General features: G+C 43.9%; 1 protein-coding gene across 1 annotated transcript in view; it reads right to left on the bottom strand.

Moving 5' to 3' along the window:
* pde3a (phosphodiesterase 3A, cGMP-inhibited) overlaps positions 1-27039 on the bottom strand; it is a 572752-nt gene that overhangs the window by 66011 nt on the left and 479702 nt on the right. The window contains exon 7 of the mRNA XM_070897592.1: positions 854-939. Coding sequence (XP_070753693.1) covers positions 854-939 — 86 coding nt within the window. The remainder of the gene's footprint in view (positions 1-853; positions 940-27039) is intronic.

The raw sequence follows: 27039 nt of genomic DNA, 5'->3' as shown, positions 1-27039 counted from the left end.
TCATAGGAGAGTAATAAGAAGAGTAACACTGGCACCGATTTTGGGGACAGGTTATATAAAGAGTAACGCTGGTATCGATTGTCTTTTCACCCACTATACCAAGGATTGGTCTATAGAGTGGGCAGATCTAAAATGAGAGAAAATCACATGACTATCAAGTTGAATGGTCGAAGTGTTCAATGCCAGCTGCCCACACCCACCACACAACCTCCCCCTCTGTGAACCCTGTAACTCAGTGCATTCCACGTTATCAATGGTGAAATCAGTAAAGCAAACCACAGGAAAATCGCACACCTCTGCACCCTGCCTAGATATTCCACGAATCAAACAACAATTACTGCTATCCGGTGAATCAACACTAAATCTTGGAGGCTTCAGGACTGTTTAGTGAGCACTGGCGATAAATGCCAGCTGTGGCTCAGTGGGCAGCACTCTTGCTTCTGGGTCAGAAGGTTGTGGGTTCAAGTCCCACTCCAGGGACTTGAGCATAAAAATTTAGGCTGACACTCCAGTGCAGTGCTGAGGGAATGCTACACTGTTGGAGGTGCTGTTTTTCGGATAAAGTGGACATAAAAGATCCCATGGCACTATTTCAAAGAAGAGCAGGAGAGTTATCCACGGTGTCCTGGCCAAAATCTATCTCTCAATCAACATCTAAAAACAGATTATCTGGTCATTATCACATTGCTGTTTGTGGGAGCTTGCTGTGCGCACATTGGCTGCTGCGTCTCCTACATTACAATAGTGACTATACTTCAAAAAAGTACTTCATTGACTGCAAAGCGCTTTGGGACGTCCGATGGTTGTGAAAGGCGCTATATAAATGCAAGTCTTTCTTTTTGAAATAGCTTACCTGTCCTGCTCAGTGGATGCGTTGGTGCATCAGCTCTGTCCGCTGTGCTGTCCGAATGTGTCAGTTTGCTGAACGGCCGTCCACAGCTGGAACATTAAATAAGAAAGAATTTTAAATAACTGTAAGCAGCTCTTAAATAATGCATTGGCCTTGTTTCACCCCCCCCCCCCAACCCCCGTTCATCTGCTTCTAAAATGTACAATTATATAACTGAGCAAGGTAGCAGCCCTCTGCTAATATCAGTCAGAGACTCTGTCTATTTTTATATTTCAACCAAAGTACTTGGCTGTCAAATGATATTTCTCCATTGTCCAGAAAGCAATCAACTTTTGTCTAGTTTTATGACGCGTTATCAGTTTATCGTTTTCAGTAGAAATAAGGAAAGAATAAAGTCAAAAATGGAAGGATATTGCTTGATGGCTATAGTACTGTGCCCTGTAGATCACTGTCTGATGTAATGAAAAATGTTATTGGGACTTAATATATATTATTTCATTTATTTCACATTATCTTCAAGGTTAAATCATTCCATTCCAAGAGACTGGGCAGTTGACCTGGTCAAGGCTTCTGCCAATGTCACTATCAATAGAAGGTAGGTGGGAGCAGTCTAGAGAGATTCCCTAGAGTGATTAAGGACCTTGCACGAGACTGATGTTCTCCCACTTCGTACAGCTAAGATAGCACATCACTGTAAGGAGAATCGCATGCACAAACCCTAGTGTATAGTGTGTCGCAGTGTTAATCCCTCAACACAATGAATTTAAAATCCTTCCCTGCCTTGCGTGTACCTCTTGCCTGATGTCCCCTCCTGTGTCCTCTCTCTGAGCTTTAGTGCAGTGTCCTGTCCTCCCCCCACCACTGCTCCACAACTAAATTCAGAGCCATCAGTCTTGGCCCTTTCTCCCTCAATTACTCCCTCTGCCCATTAAAGGTCATCGCTCCGACAGAGCTCTCCTAACTCCCAGATTGCATGACATGTCCATTCCTTTCTTCATCTGTGAAGCATGTTGAGATGTATTTTTATGTTAATTGCACTCACTATATAAATGCAAGTTGTTACTGCTACCACTTTGCTCCATTCTACTGAAAAGAAATAGCTAAATAAGCCAAAGTAATCCTATCAAACTGCTCAGTAGCAATCAGGAAACAGGCTCGAGCTCTTTTCTCGAGACTGAGGGTGACCTGATAGAGGTTGTTAAAATTATGAGGGGGTTCACTAGGGTAGACATGTGGGGGGAGACCAAAACTAAGGGTCATAAACATCAGATAATCACTCATCAATCCATAGGGAAATTAGGAGAAACGTCTTTGCCCAGATAATGTGAAACTCGTTATGTATGTAACTATGTAATACTTGCCACCAGAGTGCGCGACTGTTGGAGTCTGTAATGTCTGTAAGCTTGTAATGTTTGTACCTCCACACTGTGGATGTGGATGTATTGTGTACTGCAAATGCATAGTTAGTCATTAAACAAAACTAGGCAGTTTCCGGAGACTTCCGAGAGATCTGCCTGCCTTCTTAGGAGCTGTGTGTGCTGTGCTCTGTGAATATATCACAGTTGGCGGAAGATGGGATTTTTCAGATGATTTAAAGCTAAAATCTTGTTGGTGAAGGATTCAGCCAGCCAACAGAGAGACTTTGGAAGTTTCTGTCTTTGGAAAAAAGCTACAAAATCCGAGGTAAAATACAGCACATGGTGTGAACAGCTAGAGATTAAAATGATAGGTTTATTGGGACATTTGGGTGAATATAGACATGACCGGGAACATTTTAAAGCGTATGTGGCTAGAAATGTATTTAATTGCAAATAACAAAATCGAAGTTCCAGACAATGCAGTCCAGAACCGGGCTGTGTTGGAATGTAAGAAAACAATCTTCTTATCGGAGGCAGGTCCGGCATTATACGAAACCCTTGTAAATCTGCTTGTGCCTGACGAGCCAAAGGACACAATGCTTAAAGAGATGTTAACAAAGCTGGAGCAGCACTATAATCCCAAACCGTTAGAAATTGCTGAAAGCTATCGTTTCAGGATTCGGAATCAAAAGGCTGATGAAAGTGTCAGTGATTACATCATAGCATTAAAAAAGCTATCGATGCATTGTAATTTTGGAAACTTTCAAAACTGAGCATTATGGGATCGTTTTGTTTGTGGGGTGAAAAATCATGCGATCAGAAGGAAGTTATTGACAACGGATGACTTGACTTTTGAGATTGCTTGTCAGACAGCGAGGTCGATGGGTATGGCCGAACAATATTCCCGAGAATTAAATAATGATTACGGTGGTCAGTCAACCGAGGTAAATCACCTGCAGGTTCAAAGTAAAAGATGGGCATGGCCGAAAGTCTCAGAAACTGGAAATTCTAACAGAGTGTCGAAGTCGTGTTATAGGTGCCTGGGACAACACATTGCTCAAAGTTGTCCATACGTGAAGGCAGTGTTTCTTCTGCAGAAAGACTGGGCATCTTGCGAAGGCATGCTGACTGAAGGGTAAACCAGTTTTTAAAGCTATGAGTCCAGCGTTCAAAGCTATGAGTAGAAATCCCAAGAGACAACATAGCATGGAAGAACAACAACAGGACGAGAAGATGTTAGAGTTACATGTCATCAGGAGCACGAGGTTAACGGACAGCGATTCTGAAAGCATCAAAATCCACACAGATGTTGCAGGATTCAATACACTAATGGAAATTGACACGGGTGCATCCATGAGTATAGTACCGGAGTCACTATATCGCGACAAATTGCGTGATTTCCAACTGGAGAAATCCAAGATAGAGCTGCGAGGCTACTTGGGAGAGAAAATTCCTGTGGTAGGTCGTATCACCGTACTGGTGAAATATAAAGATCAATTTCAGAACTTGCCTCTAATAGTAGTGAAAGGAGACAAGCCTGCCTTACTAGGAAGAAATTGGTTGAGCTCACTGAAGCTGGATTGGAGTGAGATTTTGTGTGTGGAGGCGAGATTTTCATCAACGGATGAGATTAGCAAGAAGTATCCGAAGGTGTTCTGCGAAACGGACAGTCCGATCTAAGGCTTCAAGGCGAGTGTCAGGGTACAGAAGGACGCTAGATCGGTTTACTACAAGCCACGTTCCGTACCATATGCACTCAAGGAGAAAGTTGAGCAAGAACTCAAAAGACTAGAGACTGAGAACATTATATGTAAGATAGATCAATGTAATTGGGCTACACCATTGTTGTTGTACCTAAGTCCGATGGTAAGGTAAAATTGTGTGGTGATTATAAAGTAACTGTAAACCAGGTTCTAGAGGGTAATGTCCCCAATACATTGTCGAATATAGAAGATTTGTTCACAACACTGACAGGTGGTCAGATCTTCTCAAAACTGGATCTTACGAATGCCTACTTACAGCTTGAACTAGATGAGGAGTCCAAGTCATGTTTGACTATAAATACTCATGTAGGCCTATATCAATTTAATAGGCTACCGTTTGGAGTGTCTTCCGCCCTTGCCATATTACAAGGGGTGATGAACCAGACTTTGCAAGGTATTGAAGGGGTAGTATGTTATTTGGATGACATACTAATTTCAGCACCAAATAGGCAAATTCATAATAACACTTTGAAGGAAATCCTCAAATGGCTAGAGAAGCACAGAGTACGAGTGTCTGCTCGTAAGTGTGAGTTATTTAAAAACTCAGTGGAGTACTTAGGGTACAGAGTAGACAAAGATGGTTTACATCCAACCATGGAAAAATTGGATGCAATTAGAAATGCACCCACTTCCAGGAATGTCACTGAACTTCGTTCATTCTTGGGTCTTTTGAACTATTATGGGAAGTTCCTAGTAAATTTGGCTACAGTATTACATCCACTGAATGAACTTTTGAAAAAACAGGTCCATTGGAAGTGGTCAAAAGAATGCGATACAGCATTCAAGGAGTGTAAAAGCAAATTGGTAGAGAGCACCATGTTAGTTCACTATGACATACCTAAGGAGATTAAACGAACATGTAATGCCTCTCCGTATGGGGTTGGGGCAATAATCTCTCATGTATTAAGTAGTGGGGAGGAGAGACCAATTGCTTTTGCTACACGCACGCTCAGTGCCAGTGAGGGTAATTATGCGCAAATTGAAAGGGAAGCTTTGGCATTAATTTTTGGGGTCAAGAAGTTCCACAAATATTTGTATTGTTGTAAGTTTACCATCGTTATGGACTATAAGCCCCTAACAGCAATCCTCCAACCAATGTCCCCAGTTCCAACCTTAGCTGCAGTCCGAATGCAGAGATGGGCTTTGATTTTGTCAGCATATACATATGATATTGAATACAGACGATCAGCTGATCACAGTAAGGCTGATGCAATGTCTAGATTGCCTTCCCCATCACAAGTTACACCCGATAGGGAAGAAGTGTTTTATTTTTCATACATTGATGAACTGCCAGTCACAGCTGAAGAGATTGGTAGAGCAACCAAACGTGACCCAGTGATGTCAAAGGTGTATGAGTATATTGCAAATGGATGGCCAAATCAGGTAACAAAGATACACATCCATTCTTCATTCATAGGAATGAATTATCAGTCGATAAAGATTATATCATGTGGGGTGCAAGAGTGGTTATACCAAATAAATTCAGGTCCAAATTATTAGGAGACCTCCATGACCAGCACCTGGGAATGTGCTTGACCAAGAGTTTTGTACGCAGTTATTTATGGTGGCCAGGTCTTGATAAAGATATGGAGTACATTGTGAGGCAGTGTACAACATGTCAATTGGTAAGCAAGCAACCACCACCAGTACCATTACAGCCATGGAAATGGCCTCCCAGGGTGTGGCAAAGGCTACATATTGATTTTGCTGAATTGGAAGGACAACAATTGTTCATTGTGATTGATAGCCATTCGAAGTGGGTTGAGGTGTTTCCAATGTGGAAAATAACAACAAGTAAAACATTGGACCTTTTGCGAAAATTATTTTCTGCATTTGGCCTCCCTGAAGAAATTGTTTCGGATAATGGACCACAATTTCGTTCAGAAGAATTTGCACAATTCACAAGCAAAAATGGTGTGAAACATACCAAGGTTCCACCATACCATCCTGCTTCGAATGGTGCAGCAGAGCGCACTGTACAAATAATAAAACGTGCCCTCATAAAACGAATGTTAGATCCTAATCCAAGGAAACGACAGTTGTCATTGGATCACAAATTGGCTAATTTTTTGATTACATATCGAAATACTCCTCATACAACTACTGGTAGAACACCAGCAGAGTTGTTTCTCAAACAACAGCCACGAACCAGATTCTCGTTGTTAAAGCCAAATTTGGCACAGTCTGTAGAAGAGACACAATTAAGACAGAAAGAGAATCATGATCGAAGTAGAGTAAAAGAGAGAAGTGTGAAATTAAACCAGAAGATGAGAGTGAAGAACCATCACCATAAATGGTTAAAGTGGTTACCAGGAAGAGTGGTGAAGATATGTGGTCTTCGCACATATTTGGTAAAGATGTTTGATAATGGACAGGTTAGGTTTGTTCATATTGATCATATTTTACCTACAGACATGGAAGGAGTTGAAGGTGGGAATGATTCAATTACTTCTGATTCATCAGATAGTTTTGATACACCAGTCGCAAATTCTAAATTCAATGTACTGGAAACAAATCCAGGAGAGAATCAGAATGAAAGTCTGAGTCCAAGTCAGGAAAACAAAGAGCCTGAAGTTAGAGTGAGTTCAAATGAAAATCAAGGAAATTCCGTGGAGGAAAACGATCCTCAGGATGAGCCTCGAATGAGTTTAGATTCGACACCATGTTTGGAAGGTTCTGTTCGAGAGTGAAGGTATCCTCTTCGAAACAGAACATAAGTGGTGAAGTTAAATTTGTAAATCTGGAAAAAAAAAGTTTATATCCTGTGTTATGTAGAAACATGAAAGTTATGTATGATGTTTGTTATAATGGCTTCTTCATTCAGGAGGGAGAAGTGTCATGCCTGTAAGCTTGTAATGTTTGTAGCTCCACACTGTGGATGTGGATGTATTGTGTACTGCAACTGCAGAGTTAATAATTAAACAGAAGTAGGCAGTTTCCGGAGACTTCCGAGAGATCTGCCTGCCTTGTTAGGAGCTGTGTGTGCTGTGCTCGGTGAATATATCACAGAGTCCTAATGGTCACCTGCAACACATGTGCAGGGCCAGTATAAAAGGTTGGCTGCCATGTTGTTTAGGAACTCTGGAGTTGTAATAAAGACTAAGGTCACACTAAGTTTAGCTCACAGTACTCAGCCTCGTGGCGTTCTTCTATATATAACAAGGAGTAGTTGAGGCGACTAGCAGAGATGCATTTAAGAGGAAAGTTAGATAAACACATGAGAGAGAAAGGAATAGGAGATTATGTGGATAGGGTGAGGTGGAGAGGAGTGGGAGGAGTTTTGTGCGGGGCATGGAGCTGTGGCCGAAAGGCCTGTTTCTGTGCTGCACATTGTACGTAATTCTATGCAGTACCATGTTTTTCAGCCCTACATCTAGGCTTGAGCTAATGAAACTGTTTCAGTGATTAAAACACTGACCCTGGCATTAACTTTTAGACAATATATAAACAAGGCTCAGTCTGGCCATTGCCTTTCTCACTGAAACCACTGTTCCACTCTGTAGTCCTCTGAACATAACTTGAAGTGTTCTCATATATCTTGGCCGAGACCTCGATTTTTGGGAATGTAACAAGCTTTAAAAGCCAATCCCAGTTGTCTGTGTTAGCCACAGGATCTGCCTACACTAGAACCTATTTGACTCACCATTTGTTCAAAACAACTTTTCCCACCGAGTGCAAAAAGTGCCCTCAACCCGTACCTTCTAACACGTCATCTATGGTCCCAACAGGTCATTGATAGAAGAGCTCATTCATGGGCTTTATAAACACGCTCAATTCAAATCTCAGCAAATATACTGAATGAAAACAAAAATCCAGCAGAGTCTGCAAACCGGCCAGCACTTTGGCGAGTTGCACAAGTTTGCAATTCCATCCCTAGACTAAACTGGAATCCTTTCTACAACATGCATTCGGATGATAAAACATAAATGCAGAGTTTAAACACTGCAGAGGTTTGGGGTGCTAAAGAAGTTGTGCATTTTCTCGGTATCTCTAGCAAATATCAGCAAAGGTGGTGGAAAAACGAAAGCGAGCTTTGATGGCGGCGGCAATGGGTCAGGATCAGTTGCGAGCTCCAATCTCATTTATCACACGAAGCCAATGAGGGATTCTGTGTTTTTTTGTCCTTTTCCATTGATGAAACATCGGTGAGAATTTTCAGCCCTCCTTGCCCCGGTGGAGGTGGGATGGTAGCACCCTGAAAATGGCAGTGACCTGTCACCCCGATGTCAGGGTTGCCGTGGTTGCAGCAATGCTGTCCTGGGCTTACCATTGGGTGGCTTGAGCAACCGCCCCCATCCTTATGCCCCGAGGCAGGTGAGGGGCCCACTTAAAATGCTAATCAGGGTCTGATGATTCACTCAGGACCACAATTGCCATTTTTTTTTGACGGAATCAGATGGCGCGCGTACCACGAAGGGGGGAAAATCTTCGAGTCCTCAAGCTGCCCCGGAATTCCCACAGATCCCCTGGCCTGCAGGGACCGTGGCACTTGGCCCTTTGTGCCCATTTTCTTCAGGCATCCCTGCACTGGATTGTCCAACGGAAGTACGAAGAGAGAGGCAAGCCAGGAGTCTGGGGAACCTCCCGCATTCCATGTTCACTGGGCCTTCGCCTGCCACAGGCCTAAGTCTAGTGACCTACTTTGGGGAAGCCCTTGGAAATCCCAGAGAAGCACATTTGGAGGCTGATACCTGATGTAATGGAGGTAATGTAATGTATGCGCCTGTGAGTGTGCTCACAGGTTTGTAGAGCTGTTGACTCTTCCACGATTACATCAGAGCCAGGGTATCCCTGGAGATGGAGCATGCGGTGTCTACTGGTACGCTCGTGGCCTTCCATGAGAGGGGGGCGCCGGAGGGACTGCAGTGCGTCATCACTCCCGGCAACCAAATTTTAATTTGAACCACGTAATATCTAAAGTTTAATTTGTTTAAGTTTGTTGGTTTTAGTGACCCCCCCGCCACTTTTAGCCAGGGGGCACTTGTTTTAATGATTTATTGATGAAACTAAAATAGTTGTAGAGCTGTTGAGTTGGGAGTGGCTTAGACAGTCACATGATGTTCACAAGACTCAATAAAACCCCAGTCAGTTGGGCCTGATGGATGAATCGGTAATGTGTAGTGTGATTGTTAAACCTTTGCTAATAAACCAACTAGTTCTTAATAGCAATGTGTTGCTATGAATTCTTAAGCAAAGAACCCATGAATCAACTACATTACATGTATCTATCCCCTTTTTCTCATTGCCGATTTCTCGGGCACAGCACAGAGGAAAATTCACCCTATTGTATCTCCATGCAGCAGGCATGAAAATCAGTTAGCAACACACTGGAATGCCAGCTCCATTTCTCTGCCTTCATGGCAATTACCTCATAATTGAGAGCAGGCGCAGCATGGGAAAAAAAACCATTGCAGTGACATCATCAGAACACGTCTGCAATGCGTGCATCAATGTTGCTCAAGTTTAAAATTAGACTCTGTACATCTCCCTTTAATTACTTGCCTAATGCATTTTAATCATACCGCACACAGGAGCTACTGGGAGGTTTTGTTTTTACAATTGAGTTATCAAATTGGCCCAGTGATGGGAAATAAATTGTACCACACCAGTCTTCGACGTACATCCTCTATTTATTTTCATCCCAGTTATAAACCAAGTATTTAACAATGCCCGCCAGGTTGTATATTAAGAGCAAATCTCCTATGGTACTGTCTGTGGATAAGTGAAAGGACGGACTGTTTTAGAAAGGCAGGAACAGTGGCTCTTGTGTATGGCATAAATTAAAGTAGGCAAGTAATTAAAGGGCGATTTCACTACTAAAACGGCAGATGCAGGAAAGGAAGCCATTCGGCCCATCATGTCTGTGCTGACTACTTGACAGACCAAGCCAAAACTAGCCCCCACACTCTACTACTTTTACATAGAATGAGAGGTTCAGTGCATATGTAAAGCTTAGAAAAATATTATAGTGTAATGTTACTAAATTACTAAATGTAATTGGCCGCTAGGTATGTCAAACGTGTTCTCGCTACACTCTCCTGATTGAGGTTTGCTATCAAATCACCGACCAGAGATGACAGTTCACTAACATTAAGGACCTTAATATCAATATTCACATACCACAAACGATGATGATGATGGGGTATCAGGTTGGATGTCAGGTGGATGGCCTGTCCGGGGTGGGGGGGGGGGGTCTGAAATTTGGGGTAGAACCTGTCTTGGCTGGATCTATGCTCTATTCAAAATGTGCAAAAAGTTTTTTTATTCGGGGGGGGGGGGGGAGAGGAGGGTTAGGCGGCAGGGAAGTGGGTATATTGTTAAGATGGTGGAATGGGCAAAATAATAGCAGATAAAACAGTAAATGTGAGATGGTACATTTCGGGGAAAAAATTGATTAATTATACTTTGAATGGAGAAAGATTGGGTAGTGTGGAAGAACAGAGGGATTCACACATTCAGGTTCACACGACATTAAAATTAACACCTCAGTTGGGTAAGACCATAACACCCTCAGGTTGGGGCCAAACTGGTTCACGGGTTGTCTTATGAAGAAAGTTTGAGCAGATTGGGCCTATACTCATTGGAGTTTAGAAGAATGAGAGGTGATCTTGTTGAAACGCATGAAATTCTGAGGGGGCTTGACAGGGTAGATGCAGAGAGGATGTTTCCCCTCATGGGGGAATCTAGAACTAGGGGGCAGAGTTTTAGAATAAGGGGTTACTCATTTAAAATAGAGATGAGGAGAAATTTATTTTCTCAGAGGGTTGTGAATCTTTAGAATTCTCTACCTCAGAGAGCTGTGAAGGCTGGGTCATTGAATATATTTAAGGTGGGGATAGACGGATTTTTGAACTACAGGGGAGTCGAGGGTTATGGGGAGCGGGCAGGGAAGTGGAGATGAGGCCAAGATCAGATCAGCCACGATCTTATTGAATGGCGGAGCAGGCTCGAGTGGCCTGCTCCTATTTCTTATGAATGGCCTGTTACCTATCACTTGCCAGCCCAAGCCTGGATGTTGTCCAGATGCTGCTGTGGGCTAACACGGGCCTACTTCATTACTGGAGTTGTGAATGGAGCTGGATACTGCAATCATCAGTGAGCTGGCCCACACTTGACATCATGAGGGAGGGAAGGGCAAGTGATGAAGCAGCTGAAGATGAATGTTGCGTTGATTAACTCCAGCATCAACGTCCCGGCTCAGTGCGGACTGGGCCTTAAACAACCTCAGCCATCTTCCTGTGCGTCAGGAAAGACTCCAGCCACTGGAAGATTTTCTCAGTGGCCCAAGTGGACCTCCATTTTGTTCACTTCATGAAGTTACTTCGCATTTTATAACCCTCGTTTAAATAAATATCCGCTTGAATTATTTACACAATAGCTGTCAGGACATGTTAGGTTGATCTTAAACAGCTTCTCCTTGATTTTTAATGCAGGTCACTGCTGAGGCAGACACTATCTGCACAATCAGCGTCTCCTTTGGCAATGCAAATGTATTTGGGGATTTTGTTTCTGGATTCCTCTGCAAGTTACAGCTTTTCGTTTTGAATATTAAATGATCAGGGAAAGATTCTTTGAAACAATAAGCTAAAGCTTTTAAAATGTCTGCATTAAATCGGAGAGAGTAAAGAAAACATCATCTTGAAGTAGTATTGTGTGTGTTTCTCTGGGATGTTGCTCATTTGAACTCAAAAACTTCAAACTTTAAACACCAATTATATAGCATCTAATACTGTCAAAAAGTGAGTCCTACGCATGGCCTCACCAGTCCCCATCTAACCTCCTCCTGTCCTATATCCCTCCAAGATCTCTGCGCTCCTCCAATTCTGGCCTCTTGCACATCCCAAACTTTCATCGCACCGCCATTGGTGGCCGTACCTTCAGTTGCCGAAGCCCTAAACTCTGGAATTCCCTCTCAACCTTTAAGTCGCTCCTTAAAACCTACCTCTTTGACTAAGCTTGTGGTCACCTGTCCTAATGTCTCCTTTCATGGCTTGGTGTCGAATTGTGTTTGATAACGTTCCTGTGAAGTGCCTTGGGCCATTTTATTACGTTAACTGAGCTATATAAATGCAAATTGTTTTTCTGGATTCCATACTGTATTTGAAAGGAATCAGATTTGACACATCACCTGCCCCACTCCCTTCCCCCAATAAAATACATGTCAACACTTCTGTAAACATTTATTGAAGGGGAATGTTGCGCTCATAAATAAATCAGTAACAGGAGCTACACAATCTGGTTTTGATCACATACACTGAATGAAATTGATACGGGACATATTTTCAGTTATGTTAGCGACTAATACCTTGCTATTTTACTGTCATTATCACCAGTCCAAATATTTATCATATACACTTACCAAGGGGCTTTCCTTAGTTCATGTTATCTTATCTGCCAAGCTTGGAGCCTGCTGACACATTTACAGCAGCTGCATACAACAGTGTTCTGTATAATGCCGTAGGAGGTGGGTGGGGTGGATTGACCCATCCACCTCCACGGAGGTGTGTGGGGGGCCTGACCCATCCACCTCCATGGCACGAACCTGGTATTGCAGTACTTCCAGGAACGGTGCAGTGGCTCTAGGCCTTTTGGCTAAGAGCATTGGCGCAGAGTGATCCTTGATGTGTGCAAGGTGACCTCTGGCGTTTGTGATTTGACAAAGAATTGGAAAGATTGGCAACGAAAAATTAAAAAAAAATAAAAATAATAATGCCACAGTGTATGCAGCTATATGGTGGGGGGCGGGGGGGAGGAGATTATATGCCGGAATGTTACCGTCACTGAGAGGACAGGATCGGAGACGGGTCAGCTGTGAAATTTGAAATGAAACCCCGCTGGCTGCCCCATGATGCACCAGGTTGGCACCACCCCACACCAGCACCATAAAGCATCCCTACTATTATGTATAGAAGAACTCCACGAGGCTGAGTACTGTGAGCTAAACTTAGTGTGACCTTAGTCTTCTTTATTACAACTCCAGAGTGCCTAAACAACATGGCAGCCAACCTTTTATACTGGCCCTGCACGTGTGCAGGTGACCATTAGGACTCCAACAGTTGCGCCCTCTGTTGGCAAGTATTATATAGTTGCATACATAACACCTACAATGCCCAAGCCATTCCTTCCACATTCATCACCATTGTGGGGGATAAGGTTATGTCTCACCATTCACTACAATTCACTAAGCCACTTCCAAAGGTGCACACAAATCTGTTCAAGAACGCAAAGTATTGAAAATAAAGATTTCAATGTTCGACACCACTTTAACAGAAGCTTTACATGAACATTGCCAAAACACCCAAGTGCCTACTTTGGTGTGTTGTTAGTTGGTATGATTGGACTAGGATTAGGGCGAGTGTGAGGGGTGGCTAGTGAGACGGGAAGTGATCATGTAGATAGAGAGGGATGGTGGAGGTGCAAGGTAAGTTGGTGTGAGTAAGGATGTGCAGGAGTAGGGTTGGGAAGGCAGAGTGATGGGAATGTGATGAGTGGCACAGCAGAATGAGGTTGAGTGTAGCTTTGCAGTAACATTTCGTGATCTACTGAGATCATTGAAAGGTTTGTGCCACTGCAGCCTGGTCCTCCTGATCACACCCCTGCTTGTGTCCTCCTGTGCAATGTGCAACCAGGCTGCGTTGGTGTTCTGGGGAGGTCTCTTCCACCCATGGGAAGGGAAGAGAACCTCTCTTTGTGCTGTGACTCCCTGCCTAAGCATATGGAGGGAGTCATGGAAGAGCCTGGGTGCAGCCATGCACCTCAGTGCAGTGCTGGTCAGTGTTTGCAGCACCTCAATGCTGTGGAACTCTGACAGCACAACTGTCAAAATCAATGTGGACATGATCCCTTTAAGGAAACCGGCTAATGACTCGTCATCAAATGACATCATCAGATCTGCTTCCTTTTGGCTGCGAGCCTCGCTGGTGGGCTTAACAAGCCCCACATCAACAGAGTATGCTGCAGTCATTAGCGGGTTTGGACCTCTGCCGCACGGAACCCACCTCGGTTGGTGAAATCGGAGACAGGTTGGGAGCTGGTGGACGTCAAAACGGTTGGGAAACCCGGGAGAATTTAATAGCAGGGCCTGATTTGAGAGGCTGACTGGCTCCGGGCAGGTAGGCCTGCAGCACTAGGCCACAGAGAAGAGGGAGGGAGGGATCATGGCAGCAGCAGGAGCACGGGGGAGGGACCGGAGGAGTGGTGGGGGGGGGGGGGGGAAGGCCGGAGAAATGGGGGGAGGGAGGAGGAGCGGGGGGAAGGCCGGGGGGTGGGCCGGAGGAGCGGAGAGGGAAGAGGGAGGAGGGAACGATCGGCGCGACGGGGAGTAGCACAGGGCTGGGGGGGAGCTGGTCGGGAATGTTCAGGGGTCAGAGGAGCAGGGGCAGGGCTGGAGGAGTGTAGCGGGGGGGGGGGTGCGGTTTAATCGGCAAAGATCTGGAGCCGGAGGAGTAAGGGGAGATGCCTGGACGAGTGCGTGGGTGGGCGACGGAGCAGGGGGAAAGGTCGGCAATGATTAGGGGCCACAGCCCCAGATTGGGGACCAGAGGAGGCGTTTGGATCATGGGACCAAGAGGTGGACGGGGAGAGGGGGAGGCAGACGACATCAGGGGGGCTGGAGGAGCATGGGGTGGGGAGGCCTCATGGAGGTCTCCCATCACGGGGAGTGGGTTAGGCAGGGACGCTGGATCCAGAAGGCGAGCATAAAGGCACTTAACTCCTGGATCCAGCAGTCCTCACCTTTCCTTTGCTGGCGGATTTCAAGAGGCCTGCAAAACTCGACCAGCTAAAGTTAAATTCAAAATGGAGTTAAAGCAGAGGCTTTCAGCCTCATTATAATATTTAAATGGCGACCCGCCTCTTGGTAACAGGTTGGCTGCCTGCCCTCTGTCCCGCCTCTGTTAAAACCGGAAATGGGTGGGTTGGAGGCGGGTTTTGGTCAGGATTCAGATTTCTAACACTCTCCTTCCCACTCACCCATTATTTTGGTTACAATCCCCCCCCATAGTGTTTTGTATAATGCCACAATGCACATAGCTCAATATGTTATGATAGCAACTAAACACAGGCAGCCAATAGGAGACCAGGCCAGGTGTCTATCCCAGCGGCGCAGTATGTTGGAGAGGCAGAATGTGTGAAGTTTGTGATCTCAACCAGTTAACAAAGAGGAGGGGATGGGTGAAGGGTGGCACCAACTATAAGAATAGTTTGCTGCACAAAAGTGATGGGAAACCTCGTGAACATAGATGCAGTCTCTGGAGGGCATGGGAGGCATGTGTGAAAGTTTTTTTTAAAGCCTACTGGTTATATCCCCTTCTTGCAATAGTGCAATAACTGTGATGTCCCTCCCCATCCCCTCCAATTCTTTACACTTAGTTGATCTTCTGCTGATCAAAACCAAGAGCCGAGCCCAAAAAGACGACGGTGTGGTTGGTCCTCGGCCCACTACATGCAGTGGACAGGGGCCCAGAGCTCCGTACCATACAGGACGTGGACTACTGGGAGGGACCCTTGCCTATTAGGACAGGGATGGGCAACGATGGCCATTACCCCCTGATTATGGTATGTGAGGCTCTCCCATCAATAGTGCACATTGGTAAAGTCAACACTAACATGTCAACTTTCTTCTCCAAGTGAAAAATTACAGGAGCAATTACGGCAAGGGGAATTCACCAACCTGAAGACAAGAGGTCGAAGGTCAACGCTCGGTGCGGGGAATCCCAGTTGATCCAGGTTTTACAAAATGTCTTCATGTGTGTGAACCACAGAGTAGGGGAGCGAGCGGGGAAACATAGAAACATAAAAAAATAAAAGCAGTAGTAGGCCATTCGGCCCCTCGAGTCTGCACCGCCATTCAATATGATCATGGCTGATCCTCTATCTCAACACCATATTCCCACTTTTTCCCCATACCCCTTGATGCCTTTTGTTTCTAGAAATCTATCGATCCCCCTCTTAAATATATTCAGTGACTTGGCCTCCACAGCCTTCTGTGGTACAGAATTCCACAGGTTGACCACCCTCTGAGTGAAGAAATTTCTCCTCATCTCGGTCCTAAATTTCCTACCCCGTATCCCGAGACTGTGATCCCTTGTTTTAGACTTCCCAACTAGGGGAAACATCCTCCCCATATCCAGTCTATCCAACCCATTCAGAATTTCAATGAGATCCCCTCTCATTCTTCTAAACTCAAGTGAATACAGGCCTAGTCGACCCAGTCTCTCCTCATAGGACAGACCTGCCATCCCAGGAATCAGTTTGGTGAACCTTTGCTGCACTCCCCTTATGGCAAGTATATCCTTTCTTAGGTAAGGAGACCAAAACTGCACACAATACCCCAGGTGCAGTCTCACCAAGGCCCTGTATAACTGTAGTAAGACATCCTTGCTCCTGTACTCAAATCCTCTTGCAATGAAGGCCAACATACCATTTGCCTTCCTAACTGCTGGCTGCACCTGCATGTTTGCTTTCAATGATTGGTGTACAAGGACACCCAGGTCCCTCTGTACATCGACACTTCCCAAGCCATCACCATTTAAATAATACTTTGTCCTTATGTTTTTCCTACCAAAGTGGATAACTTCACATTTATCCACGTTATACTGCATCCTCCTCACAACTCACAATCTCACCTAGTTTTATGTCGTCAGCAAACTTGAAAATATTACATTTGGTTCCCTCATCCAAATCATTTATCTATATTGTGAATAACTGGGGCCCAACCACTGATCCCTGTGGTACCCCACTAGTCACTGCCCGCCACCCCGAAAAAGACCCGTTTATTCCTACTCTCTGTTTCCTGTCAGTTAACCAATTTTCAATCCATGCATTACCCCCAATCCTATGTGCTTTAATATTGCACACTAACCTCTTATGTGGGACTTTATCAAAGGCCTTCTGAAAATCCAAATACACTACATCCACTGGTTCTCCCTTATCTATTCTATCAGTTATATCCTCAAAAAACTCCAGTAGATTTGTCAAACATGATTTTCCTTTCATAAATCCATGTTGACTTTGTTTAATCGCATTGATATTATCTAAGTGTGTCATTATCACATCCTTTAAAATAGACTCTAGCATTTTCCCTACTATTGATGTTAGGCTAACCAGTCTGTAGTTCCCTGTTTTCTCTCTCCCTCCTTTTTTAAATAGTGGGGTTATATTTGCCACCCTCCAAACTGCAGGAACTGTTCCATAATCTATAGAATTTTGGAAGATGACAACCAATGCATCTACTATTTCCATGGCTACCTCTTTTAGTACTCTGGGATGCAGGTCATCAGGCCCTGGGGATTTATCTGCCTTCAGTCCCATTGGTTTCTCCAGCACTATTTTCTTACTAATAATCATTTCCTTTAATTACTCTTGCTCACTTGACCCTTGGTTCCCTAGCATTTCTGGGATGTTATTTGTGTCCTCTTCGGTGAAGACAGAACCGAAGTATTTATTTAATTATTCTGTCTTTTCCTTGTTCCCCATTACAAATTCTCCTGTTTCTATCTGTAAAGGACATAGAAACATAGAAAATAGGTGCAGGAGTAGGCCATTCGGCCCTTCGAGCCTGCACCACCATTCAGTAAGATCATGGCTGATCATTCCCTCAGTACCCCTTACCTGCTTTCTCTCCATACCCCTTTGATCCCCTTAGCCGTAAGGGCCATATCTAACTCCCTCTTGAGTATATCCAATGAATTGGCATCAACAACTCTCTGCAGCAGGGAATTCCACAGGTTAACAACTCTCTGAGTGAAGAAGTTTCTCCTTAACGCAGTCCTAAATGGCCTACCCCTTATCCTAAAACTGTGTTCCCTGATTTTGGACTTCCCCAACATTGGGAACATTCTACCTGCATCTAACCTGTCCCGTCCCGTCAGAATCACAAAGGAAGACACAAATAACCTTCCAAAAGTAATAGGAGACCAAGGGTCTAGTGAGAAGGAGGAACTGAAGGATATCCTTATTAGGTGGGAAATTTTGTTAGGGAAATTGATGGGATTGAAGGCCGATAAATCCCCGGAGCCTGATAGTCTGCATCCCAGAGTACTTAAGAAAGTGGCCCTAGAAATAGTGGATGCATTGGTGATCATTTTCCAACAGTCTATCGACTCTGGATCAGTTCCTATGGACTGGAGGGTAGCTAATGTAATACCACTTTTTAAAAAGGGAGGGAGAGAGAATGCGGGTAATTATAGACCGGTTAGCCTGACATCAGTAGTGGGGAAAATTTTGGAATCAATTATTAAGGATGAAATAGCAGCACATTTGGAAAGCAGTGACATGATCTGTCCAAGTCAGCATGGATTTATGAAGGGGAAATCATGCTTGACAAATCTTCTGGAATTTTTTGAGGATGTAATTAGTAGAGTGGACAAGGGAGAACCAGTGGATGTGGTGTATTTGGACTTTCAAAAGGCTTTTGACAAGGTCCCACACAAGAGATTGGTGTGCAAAATCAAAGCACATGGTATTAGGGTTAATGTATTGACGTGGATAGAGAACAGGCCATGTCAACATGATGCAAATTACATCATACCCATTAACTGCTATCTGCGCAGTTAATTCGTCCACCTTATTCCGAATACTCCTCGCATTGAGGCACAGAGCCTTCAGGCTTGTCTTTCTAACACACTTTGCCCCTTTAGAATTAACATTTTGGGACCTACATTTGTCTTCACTAATCTTTTTCTTTTTACGTGCTTGTAGAAACTTTTGCAGTCATTTTTTATGTTCCTTGCAAGTTTACTCTCATACTCTTTATTTCCCCCTCTTAATCAATCTCTTGGTCCTTTTTTGCTGAATTCTAAACTGCTCCCAATCCTCAGGTTTACTACTTTTTCTGGCAACTTTTTATAACTCCTCTTTGGATCTAATACTATCCTTAACTTCTTTTGTTAGCCATGGTTGGGCTACTTTTCCTTTTATGTTTTTACACCAGAAAGGAATATATAACTGTTGCAATTCATGCATTCGTTCCTTAAATATTAGCCATTGCCTATCCACCATCATGCCTTTTAATGAATCTTCACAATCTATTATAGCCAATTCATTCCTCATACTTTCGTAGTTTCTTTGTTTAGATTTAGGACTCTAGTTTCAAATTGGACTACTTCACTTTCCATCTTAATAAAGAATTCAATCATGTTATGGTCACTCTTCCCTAAAGGACTCGACACAAGACTTTTAATTAACCCCGTCTCATTACACAATACCCAATCTAGGATAGCCTGTTCCCTAGTAGGCTCCTCAACACACTGGTCTAAAATACACACTCCAGGAATTCATCTGCCACAGTATTATTACTAATTTAGTTTGGCCAGTCTATATGTAGATTAAAGTCACCTACGATTACTGTCGTACCCTTGCTACATGCATCTCTAATTTCCTGTTTGATGCCATCCCCTACACTACCACTACTGTTTGGAGGCCTATAGACAACTCCCACCAATGTTTTCTGCCCCTTGGTGCTCCTTAGCTCCACCCAGACTGATTCTGCATCTTGATTTTCTGAGCCAATATCCTTTCTCACTGTTGCTCTGATTTCATCCTTTACTAACAACACCACACCACCCCCTCTTCATTTTTGCCTGTCCTTCCTAAATATCGAATATCCTTGGATATTCAGTTCCCAACCTTGGTCACCTTGCAACCATGTCTCCGTCACTGCAACGATATCATATCCGTTTACATCTAATTGCGCTGTTAATTCATTTACCTTATTACAGATGCTTCATGCTTTCAGATACAATGCTTTTAAATTTGTCTTTTTAACATTATTAGACATCTTAACATTATTTTGTTCTGACCTGAACCCTATTTGTTAGTGCACTCTTTTGTTTGTATGCTCTGTCCCTTCCTGGCATAATCTGGTTGACCTTACCACAATCATTTTCCTGCATTGCTTCCTTTTCTTTTCTCTTTAGCATTCTAGATTGCTCTCTACTGCAACCGTCCTCTTCCCCGCTCCCCCCCGCCACCGCTTTATTTAGTTTAAAGCCCTATCTACCTCCCTACTTAGTCAGTTTGCTAGAACTCTGGTCCCAGCATAGTTCAGCTGTAGTCTGTCCCCAAGGAACAGCTTTCTTTCCCGAGTATTGGTGCCAGTGCCCCACAAATTGAAACCCACTTCTCCCACACCAACCTCTGAGTCACGCATTCATCTCCCTGATTCTATTGACCCTACGCCAATTTGCTCGTGGCTCAGGTAATAATGCAGAGATTATTACCCTTGTGGTTCTGCTTTTCAATTTAATCCCTAGCTGTTCAAACTCTCTCAGCAGAAGCAGGATCAGATCAGCTATGATCTTATTGAACGGCTCTAGGGGTCAAATGGCCTACTCCTGCTTCTAATTTTTTTCTTATGTACTGCACTAGATATGCCAATATAAACAAGGCAGCATATCTTTCCAATATGTTAATTAGAAGGAAATGCATTTAGTGCTTTATCTGGAAGAATCCAGATAGGTTAAGCAGATTATTTTACATTATCTGTGAAACACTCGTGTTTATTAGGTAAGAAAGTCAAATTTAAATTGTGTCAATGATACTTAATCTGCCAAAGAACCAGCATGTATATGTAGGGAATTTATGAGCAATCTCTACCTTGCAAACTAAAACCTCAGACATAATCAAAGCTTTTATTTGGTGATAACTTTTCAGTGCCACTGATGTTCCACATACAATGTTCAGAAATAGCGCTGATTTTGCAACAGGAATCGAAAGGCTGCGTGCGGCTTTCTTGCATGAGGAATAAGCAATGAGATCTTCATAACAGCTCCTGCGGATGGTGTACACTCTTCACAGTAATGTCACTGAAACCGATATGGTGAAAGCGGCTGTCATCCTGTTTAATGTTTTGTTACCACAACTGCTCAAATCCCTGCCCTGCTGCAAAAGGGTAACGTGTCTTTGACAAGTCCTTTGGTACTGAAGGTGGAGCTGGTTTGAGGCTGAGCTTGGAGGTTGGTTTTCAGCGGCATTGCTAACCTACACTGCCCGATTATTCTTCTTGCTCCCGGCACCCATTTTCCCAGCACGAGGCATCCCATACTTCATGTGGCGGGAAAGGTCAGTCTTACTGCTGCCCACATAATCTGCTGATGGAAGACATCCTCATTGTACGTGGGGTAGTGAACAACTTTCGCCCAAGGGGAAGAAAAAAAAGAAATCAGAAGGCAAACCATTCGCTGTTGCTCTCGTGCAACTCTTAGTTGGTCTGTTAGCAAAGGTCTGGTCGCCATCTTGGTTGGGACAGAGGGGAAAGAACATAAACAAAATAGGAAGTAAACCATGTACAAAATGGGAGGGACAGTAATAAAATATAGTTTTAACTGTGGAGAAAAGTATCTATATCAATAATATCATCTTGCTGTTGTGTAGTGCACAACAGTTTGTTGAATGAATATCCAGGGACACAACACAAAAATCAGCCCTTGTTCTTTGAAGGTCGAGGCCTGGGTCCTTTATGAGATGTAACATTAATGTGTCACTAGAAAGTGATAAGGAATGGGAAGTGGGTTGCGGGGAGAAGGGGGAGGGGGGTGTAATGTATGCAACTGTGTATATACTCATAGGTTTGTAGAGCTGTTGAACATCCGAGCCAAGGTATCCCTGGAGATGGAACACACGGTGTCCACCTATACACTCGCGGCCTTCCGCGAGAGGTGGCACCGGAGGGATTGGAGTACATCATCAGATTTAAGTTTATGGTCAAAAGTTTAATTTGTCGGTTTTAGTGCCCCTCTTTAATCAGGGGGTACTTGATTATTGTTCTACCAAAAATAGTTGTAGAGCTGTTGAGTGGGAGTGGCTTAGCCAGTCACATGATGTTCACAAGACTCAATAAAACCCCAGCCAGTTGGGGTCAGGGGATCCACAATGAGGCAGGTGGTTGTGAGCCTGGTGGATGAACTGGTAATGTGTTGCTATTAATTTTTAAGCGAAGAACCCATGAAGCAAATACATAACAGGGAGGTTGTCCTCTCCTTGCTCCAAGAACCCTGGCAATTGGAGAGCCCCCATTGCTGCCCTGGGTGATGACACTTAATGCAGCTCAGTGCCATACTAGGCTATACAAATACCGACTGAACTATCAGGGAGCCTGGAGATACCTTTCCATGTTTTACGCAGATATATTTCATCCTGGCAGGGGCAAAGTATACGGACTAGTCCTTCCAGTGCCAATCACCCTGCAAAGACTGTGACCTATGACAGCAAACTGGTGACAATCAAATGAGTGAAAAAAAATCAAAAAAGAGAAAAAGCCAGCTAAAGCAGGTGCAGGAACTCAATGTCAACTTCTAGGTGTTTGTAGCTATGGGGGAGGGTGTTGAACTTGGAAGAGATATTGTTGATCTAGGATTTTTAAATTCTCATCCTTGTTTTCAAAATCACTCCATGGCCTCACCCCTCCTTATCTCCTCCAACCTCCTCTAACCTCCCCCAACCCTCCAGGATATCTGCACTCCTCTAATTCCAGTCTCTTGAGCATCCTTGATTTTAATTGCTCCACCATTGGCAGCCATGCTTTCAGCTGCCAAGGCCCTAAGCTCCTGAATTCCCTCCTACCCATCTCTCTTCCTTTAAGCCACTTCTTAAAACCTATCTCTTTGAAAAACTTTTGGTCACCTGCCCTAATATTTCCTTGTGTAGCTCGGTTTCAAACTTTGTTTGATAATGCTCCTATGAAGTGCCTTGGGATATTTTGCTATGTTAAAGGCACTATATAAATACAAGTTGTTGTTGTTGTTGTTGATGTAGGAGTTGTTTTATACAATCTAGGAAGGTTGCCTCCATTTGTTCTCACTAACAAAAAGCTTGCATTTTATTTTGGCCGGAAAATTGAGGGCACACAATTGCACTGTCGCTATCTTTGTTTTTAAACTTGAATTACATTTGTTTGACATTTTGGACAATTTGGAATGAAGTCAGGAAAGGAAAACACAGACTGCTTTCCCCAAGATAAAAGTCTTTTAAGTCTCCAGCCTCTAATACCTTTCTGATGTGAAGAAACTTAAAATACTAATTAGGGGGAGAAATTGGCCTCCTATGCGCCTCCAGCTAGTGCCTCCAGGGGGCGATAACGGGGCACTACTGGCTCTGCGACTGGGTGCAGCGAGAGTACCGACACGTGCGAACTTGCCTTGGAGGTTAGCGATGGCAGTAACCCCTAATGCCGTGATTTCCTGCGCCCTGGAAATTGTAACATCATATGGTGCGCAGTGCCCCGTTACCGCCCCGGATGCAAACTTCGATTCCGCCCCCTGCAGCATTGCCGGGCTTCAACACCGGCAGCTGCAGGAGGCATTGTGAGGGAGGCCAGCTGCGTGGGGAGTGGTATCTCAAGGGACCGCAGGTGAGGTAAGTGAAAATTCTTGTTACAAACATCTGAGCATTTTTTTTTCCTTTTCTTGGGCTGCGATTGATCAGGCCCTGCACTCTGTTAGAGAGCTTGGAGCTGTTCGTCGCGGATTGCGCATGCTGCCAGCCACCGTGGAAGTACATTTAGTGCAGAACCTGCAGCAATGGGCCTTCCCTTTAAGAGAGGGAGGAGCCTCCGATCCCGGCAGTGCTGCACAGGACATTGTGTAGTGCTTGATTTGGCGCTCCACTTCCCTCCTGGGGCGCTAAACCGGAAGTTTGCATCTGCTGGAATTGTGTAGCGCCCGGCGATACTTCTGCGCTCCCGCAAAAGTCACCGCCCCAGACGGAGCACTACGCAATTTCTTGGTAAAAGCCTGTGGCTGTTCATCCACACTTGGTTTCAAGACTTGGGAGCAATTTGCACTCTCATCATCATCAGTATCTGCAACAAGTGCAATGATTTAAAAATTAAATTCAGAAGGCCAGACTTGTTCGTACCCCTTAGGAATACATGTGCATCTTTTCATGATTCTGAATCCTTTTATCTGCAAAATTCTTAAAAAATATATATTTTTTTTAATCGAACTAATGGTCTATTTCTGCTAAGAAGCAGGGATCCCCTCCAACTTCTCCTGACACCCTTCACTTTGTTCACAATTTAAATTCACTGGCCTCAGAACCCGACCATGTCACCAGCTGAGAATGCGCAGCATACTGCATCAGTCAGCAATGACTTGGCTTACACATTGTCAATCGCCCAAGAGTCTAAATCTACCCCAAGGCTTCCTCTGTTTCTATACTTTGAATTCAAACTGGAAAAGATAACTTTAAAAAAATGAATGCTGTTCAGCAATGTTCACTGTAAGCTGCACTTTGTTTTGCGCGCCCTGTTTCTTTAAATGTGCAGTCCCTTTAAATTTCTGCGCATGCGCGGTATTTCCAATGTAAAATCTGGTGAGCGCCCTGCGCGGGATCTTTCAGCTTACTGCGCTGCCGCGCACGTACCATAACGTGATCATTATTATTCAGTTTGCATTTTGAAAAAGACATAACGACTCCTTGACGCAGGCCATGCGAGTGACAATATAGGCTAGCCCGGTTTGTGAAATCTCAAATCTCTTCCCGTGGACTTGAGCACAAAATCCAGGCTGGCTCTCAAGTGCAGTGTCCGCTGCGACTCAGTGGGTAGTATACCCGCCTCGGAGTCAGAAGGTTGTGGGTTCAAGTCCTACTCCAGAGACTTGAGCACATAAATCTAGGCTGAGGGAGCGCTGCACTGTCGGAGGTGCCGTCTTTCGGATGAGACGTTAAACCGAGGCCCCGCCTGCTCTCTCAGGTGGACGTAAAAAATCCCATGGCACTATTTTAAAGAAGAGCAGGGGAGTTATCCCCAGTGTCCTGGCCAATATTTATCCCGTAATCAACATAACAAAAACAGATTATCTGATTATTTATCAAATTGCTGTTTGTGAGACTTTGCTGTGTGCAAAATTGGCTGCCGTGACTCTTACATTACAACAGTGACTACACTTCAAAAGTAATTTGTTGGTTGTAAAGCACTTTGGGACGTCCTGATGTCGTGAAAGGTGCTATATAAATGCAAGTCTTTCTTTCTTTATGATGATTTTAATGCTTGGCTTATACTGGGATTGTTGTATTGAATTTGCAACAGTAAAAACAATTGCAGGATCTCAGGGACACTTGACTATGAAAACTACATTCAAATATTAAATGATGTGTATTGGAAACAAAGCCAACTTCTAATGCCTCTAATGCGTCCTGAAATGCAAATTAGAGTTTGCTCGAATGGCTTTGAGTGCCATCCCTTAATTGTCCAAATTGACCAAAAGCCTATTTCCAGGGCAGCGAGTTATCCCAACTTCCTGACCAACAGTCCTTCCTCAATCAACACCATCAAAAATGGATTAGTTGGTCATTCATCTCACTTGTTGTTTGTGACCTTGGTTTAATGTCTCACCTAAAAGCTGGGTCCTCTAACAATGACGTGCTCCCTCACTGTTGTGTCAACCCAGATTATGTGCACAAGTCTTGGGAGGAGTTGCAAAAGATTCTATTGTGCCATTCAAAAAACAAGGAGTTCTACCATTATTCTGGCCAACATTCCTCTCTCAAAAAACATCACCAAGAAAACCCCATATTAATTGGTCATTTATCTCATATGCTGCATTTGCCCACTGTAATGTATGCATCTGCGAGGATGCTCACAGGTTTGTAGAGCTGTTGAGTTTCGAGTGGCTTAGCCAGTCACGCGATCTTCACAAGACTCAATAAAACCCCAGCCAGTTGGGTTCAGGGGATCCACGACAAGGCAGGTGGTTGTGAACCTGGTGGATGATCTGTTAATGTGTAGTGTATTTGCTAATAAACCAGCTAGTTCTTAATAGCAATGTGTTGCTATGAATTTTTAAGCAAAGAACCCATGAAGCAAATACATTACACCTAGCAGTGACTGTATTTCAAAAGTAATTCATTGGTTGCAAAGGCATAAAGGGCATAAAAAGGCACTATATAAATGCATGTTCTTTCATCTCAACGACATGCAGTGGTTAACTGGTAGTTGATATTGTTGTACAGTGATTATACAGCCCTCATTCAAACACAACAAATATGCTTTGTTATCTGTGTTCTATAAAAGTAAGTTGCTGAGATGCTGCACTGGTTATTAGAGATTTCACCTTTATTTTTCTTTGTGTGCTGAGCTAATGAATCGTTGGCTATTTGTTTGCAATGCTTGAGAACCTTTCCAAACAACAAGGCATTATTTACATTAGATAACTGTTATGTTTTATCATCTGCAATTCTTGGAAGAGATGCAAAGGCAGAAACTTTCTTCTCTAAACAATCCAATCACCCTTTAGCATGATAAAAACCACCAACGATGAGAATTAAGCAGCTTCAGATCAAGTTAACGCAAAGCAGATGTTTTCTTAAATAAATGACGTCACAAAGGATCATTGGATCCACTGCTGGGCCTCCGATCATCTCTAGAGAAGCACCTGGAGTTCCCCAAAAACTGGCAGGACTGGGTCATCCAGCGAGGAGAAAGGGAAGAGATGGCACCTATGACACTGAGCAAGTGGGCATGTCTGGACTGATGAGGGCAGAAGCTTGTCTTGGGCTGTAGTGCTAAAGGGGTGTGTTGCATCGGCCACCCCTTACACAGCCGTCAATGGAATGGACCATCTTGAGGGGCCTTCAACAGGTGGCCGATGCATTCCTGCCCGTTTTACTGTTCAAGTCGAAATTCTGCCCCGTAATCTCCAATAATACAGCCAATTTATTGTCCTGTGTGAGAGGACCTCAACTAGCTGAGTGGAAAAAACAATCGGAATCTTTGTCATAAATAGACCCTTGTGCCAGAACCAGCAACCATCACACTGAAAATATAATACAATAGCACAGTCAGAGGTTTAAAAGGAACAACATTGTCGCCAACTGAAATTATGGAACTAATGTCCAGATTTATTAATTAAATAAATGCAGTGACAAACTTGAGACAAACCGTAATAAGTCTATACTGGAAGTGAAAAGTGAATAAACAAGCCCACAACGTCTGTAACTCAGAACTGAAGACCCTTTTACATCTTTGATTTGCTTTCACTGAGCCAAATGTAAAGTTCCTTTTCTACTGCATTGTCCACTAGACTATGGGCGGAGAGTGCCCAAAATATTTTACATGGACTCTGTCCAG

Source organism: Pristiophorus japonicus, chromosome 13, assembly GCF_044704955.1.
Source record: "Pristiophorus japonicus isolate sPriJap1 chromosome 13, sPriJap1.hap1, whole genome shotgun sequence".
In the NCBI taxonomy this organism is placed as follows: domain Eukaryota; kingdom Metazoa; phylum Chordata; class Chondrichthyes; family Pristiophoridae; genus Pristiophorus; species Pristiophorus japonicus.
This window is presented reverse-complemented; position numbering and strand designations above follow the sequence as displayed.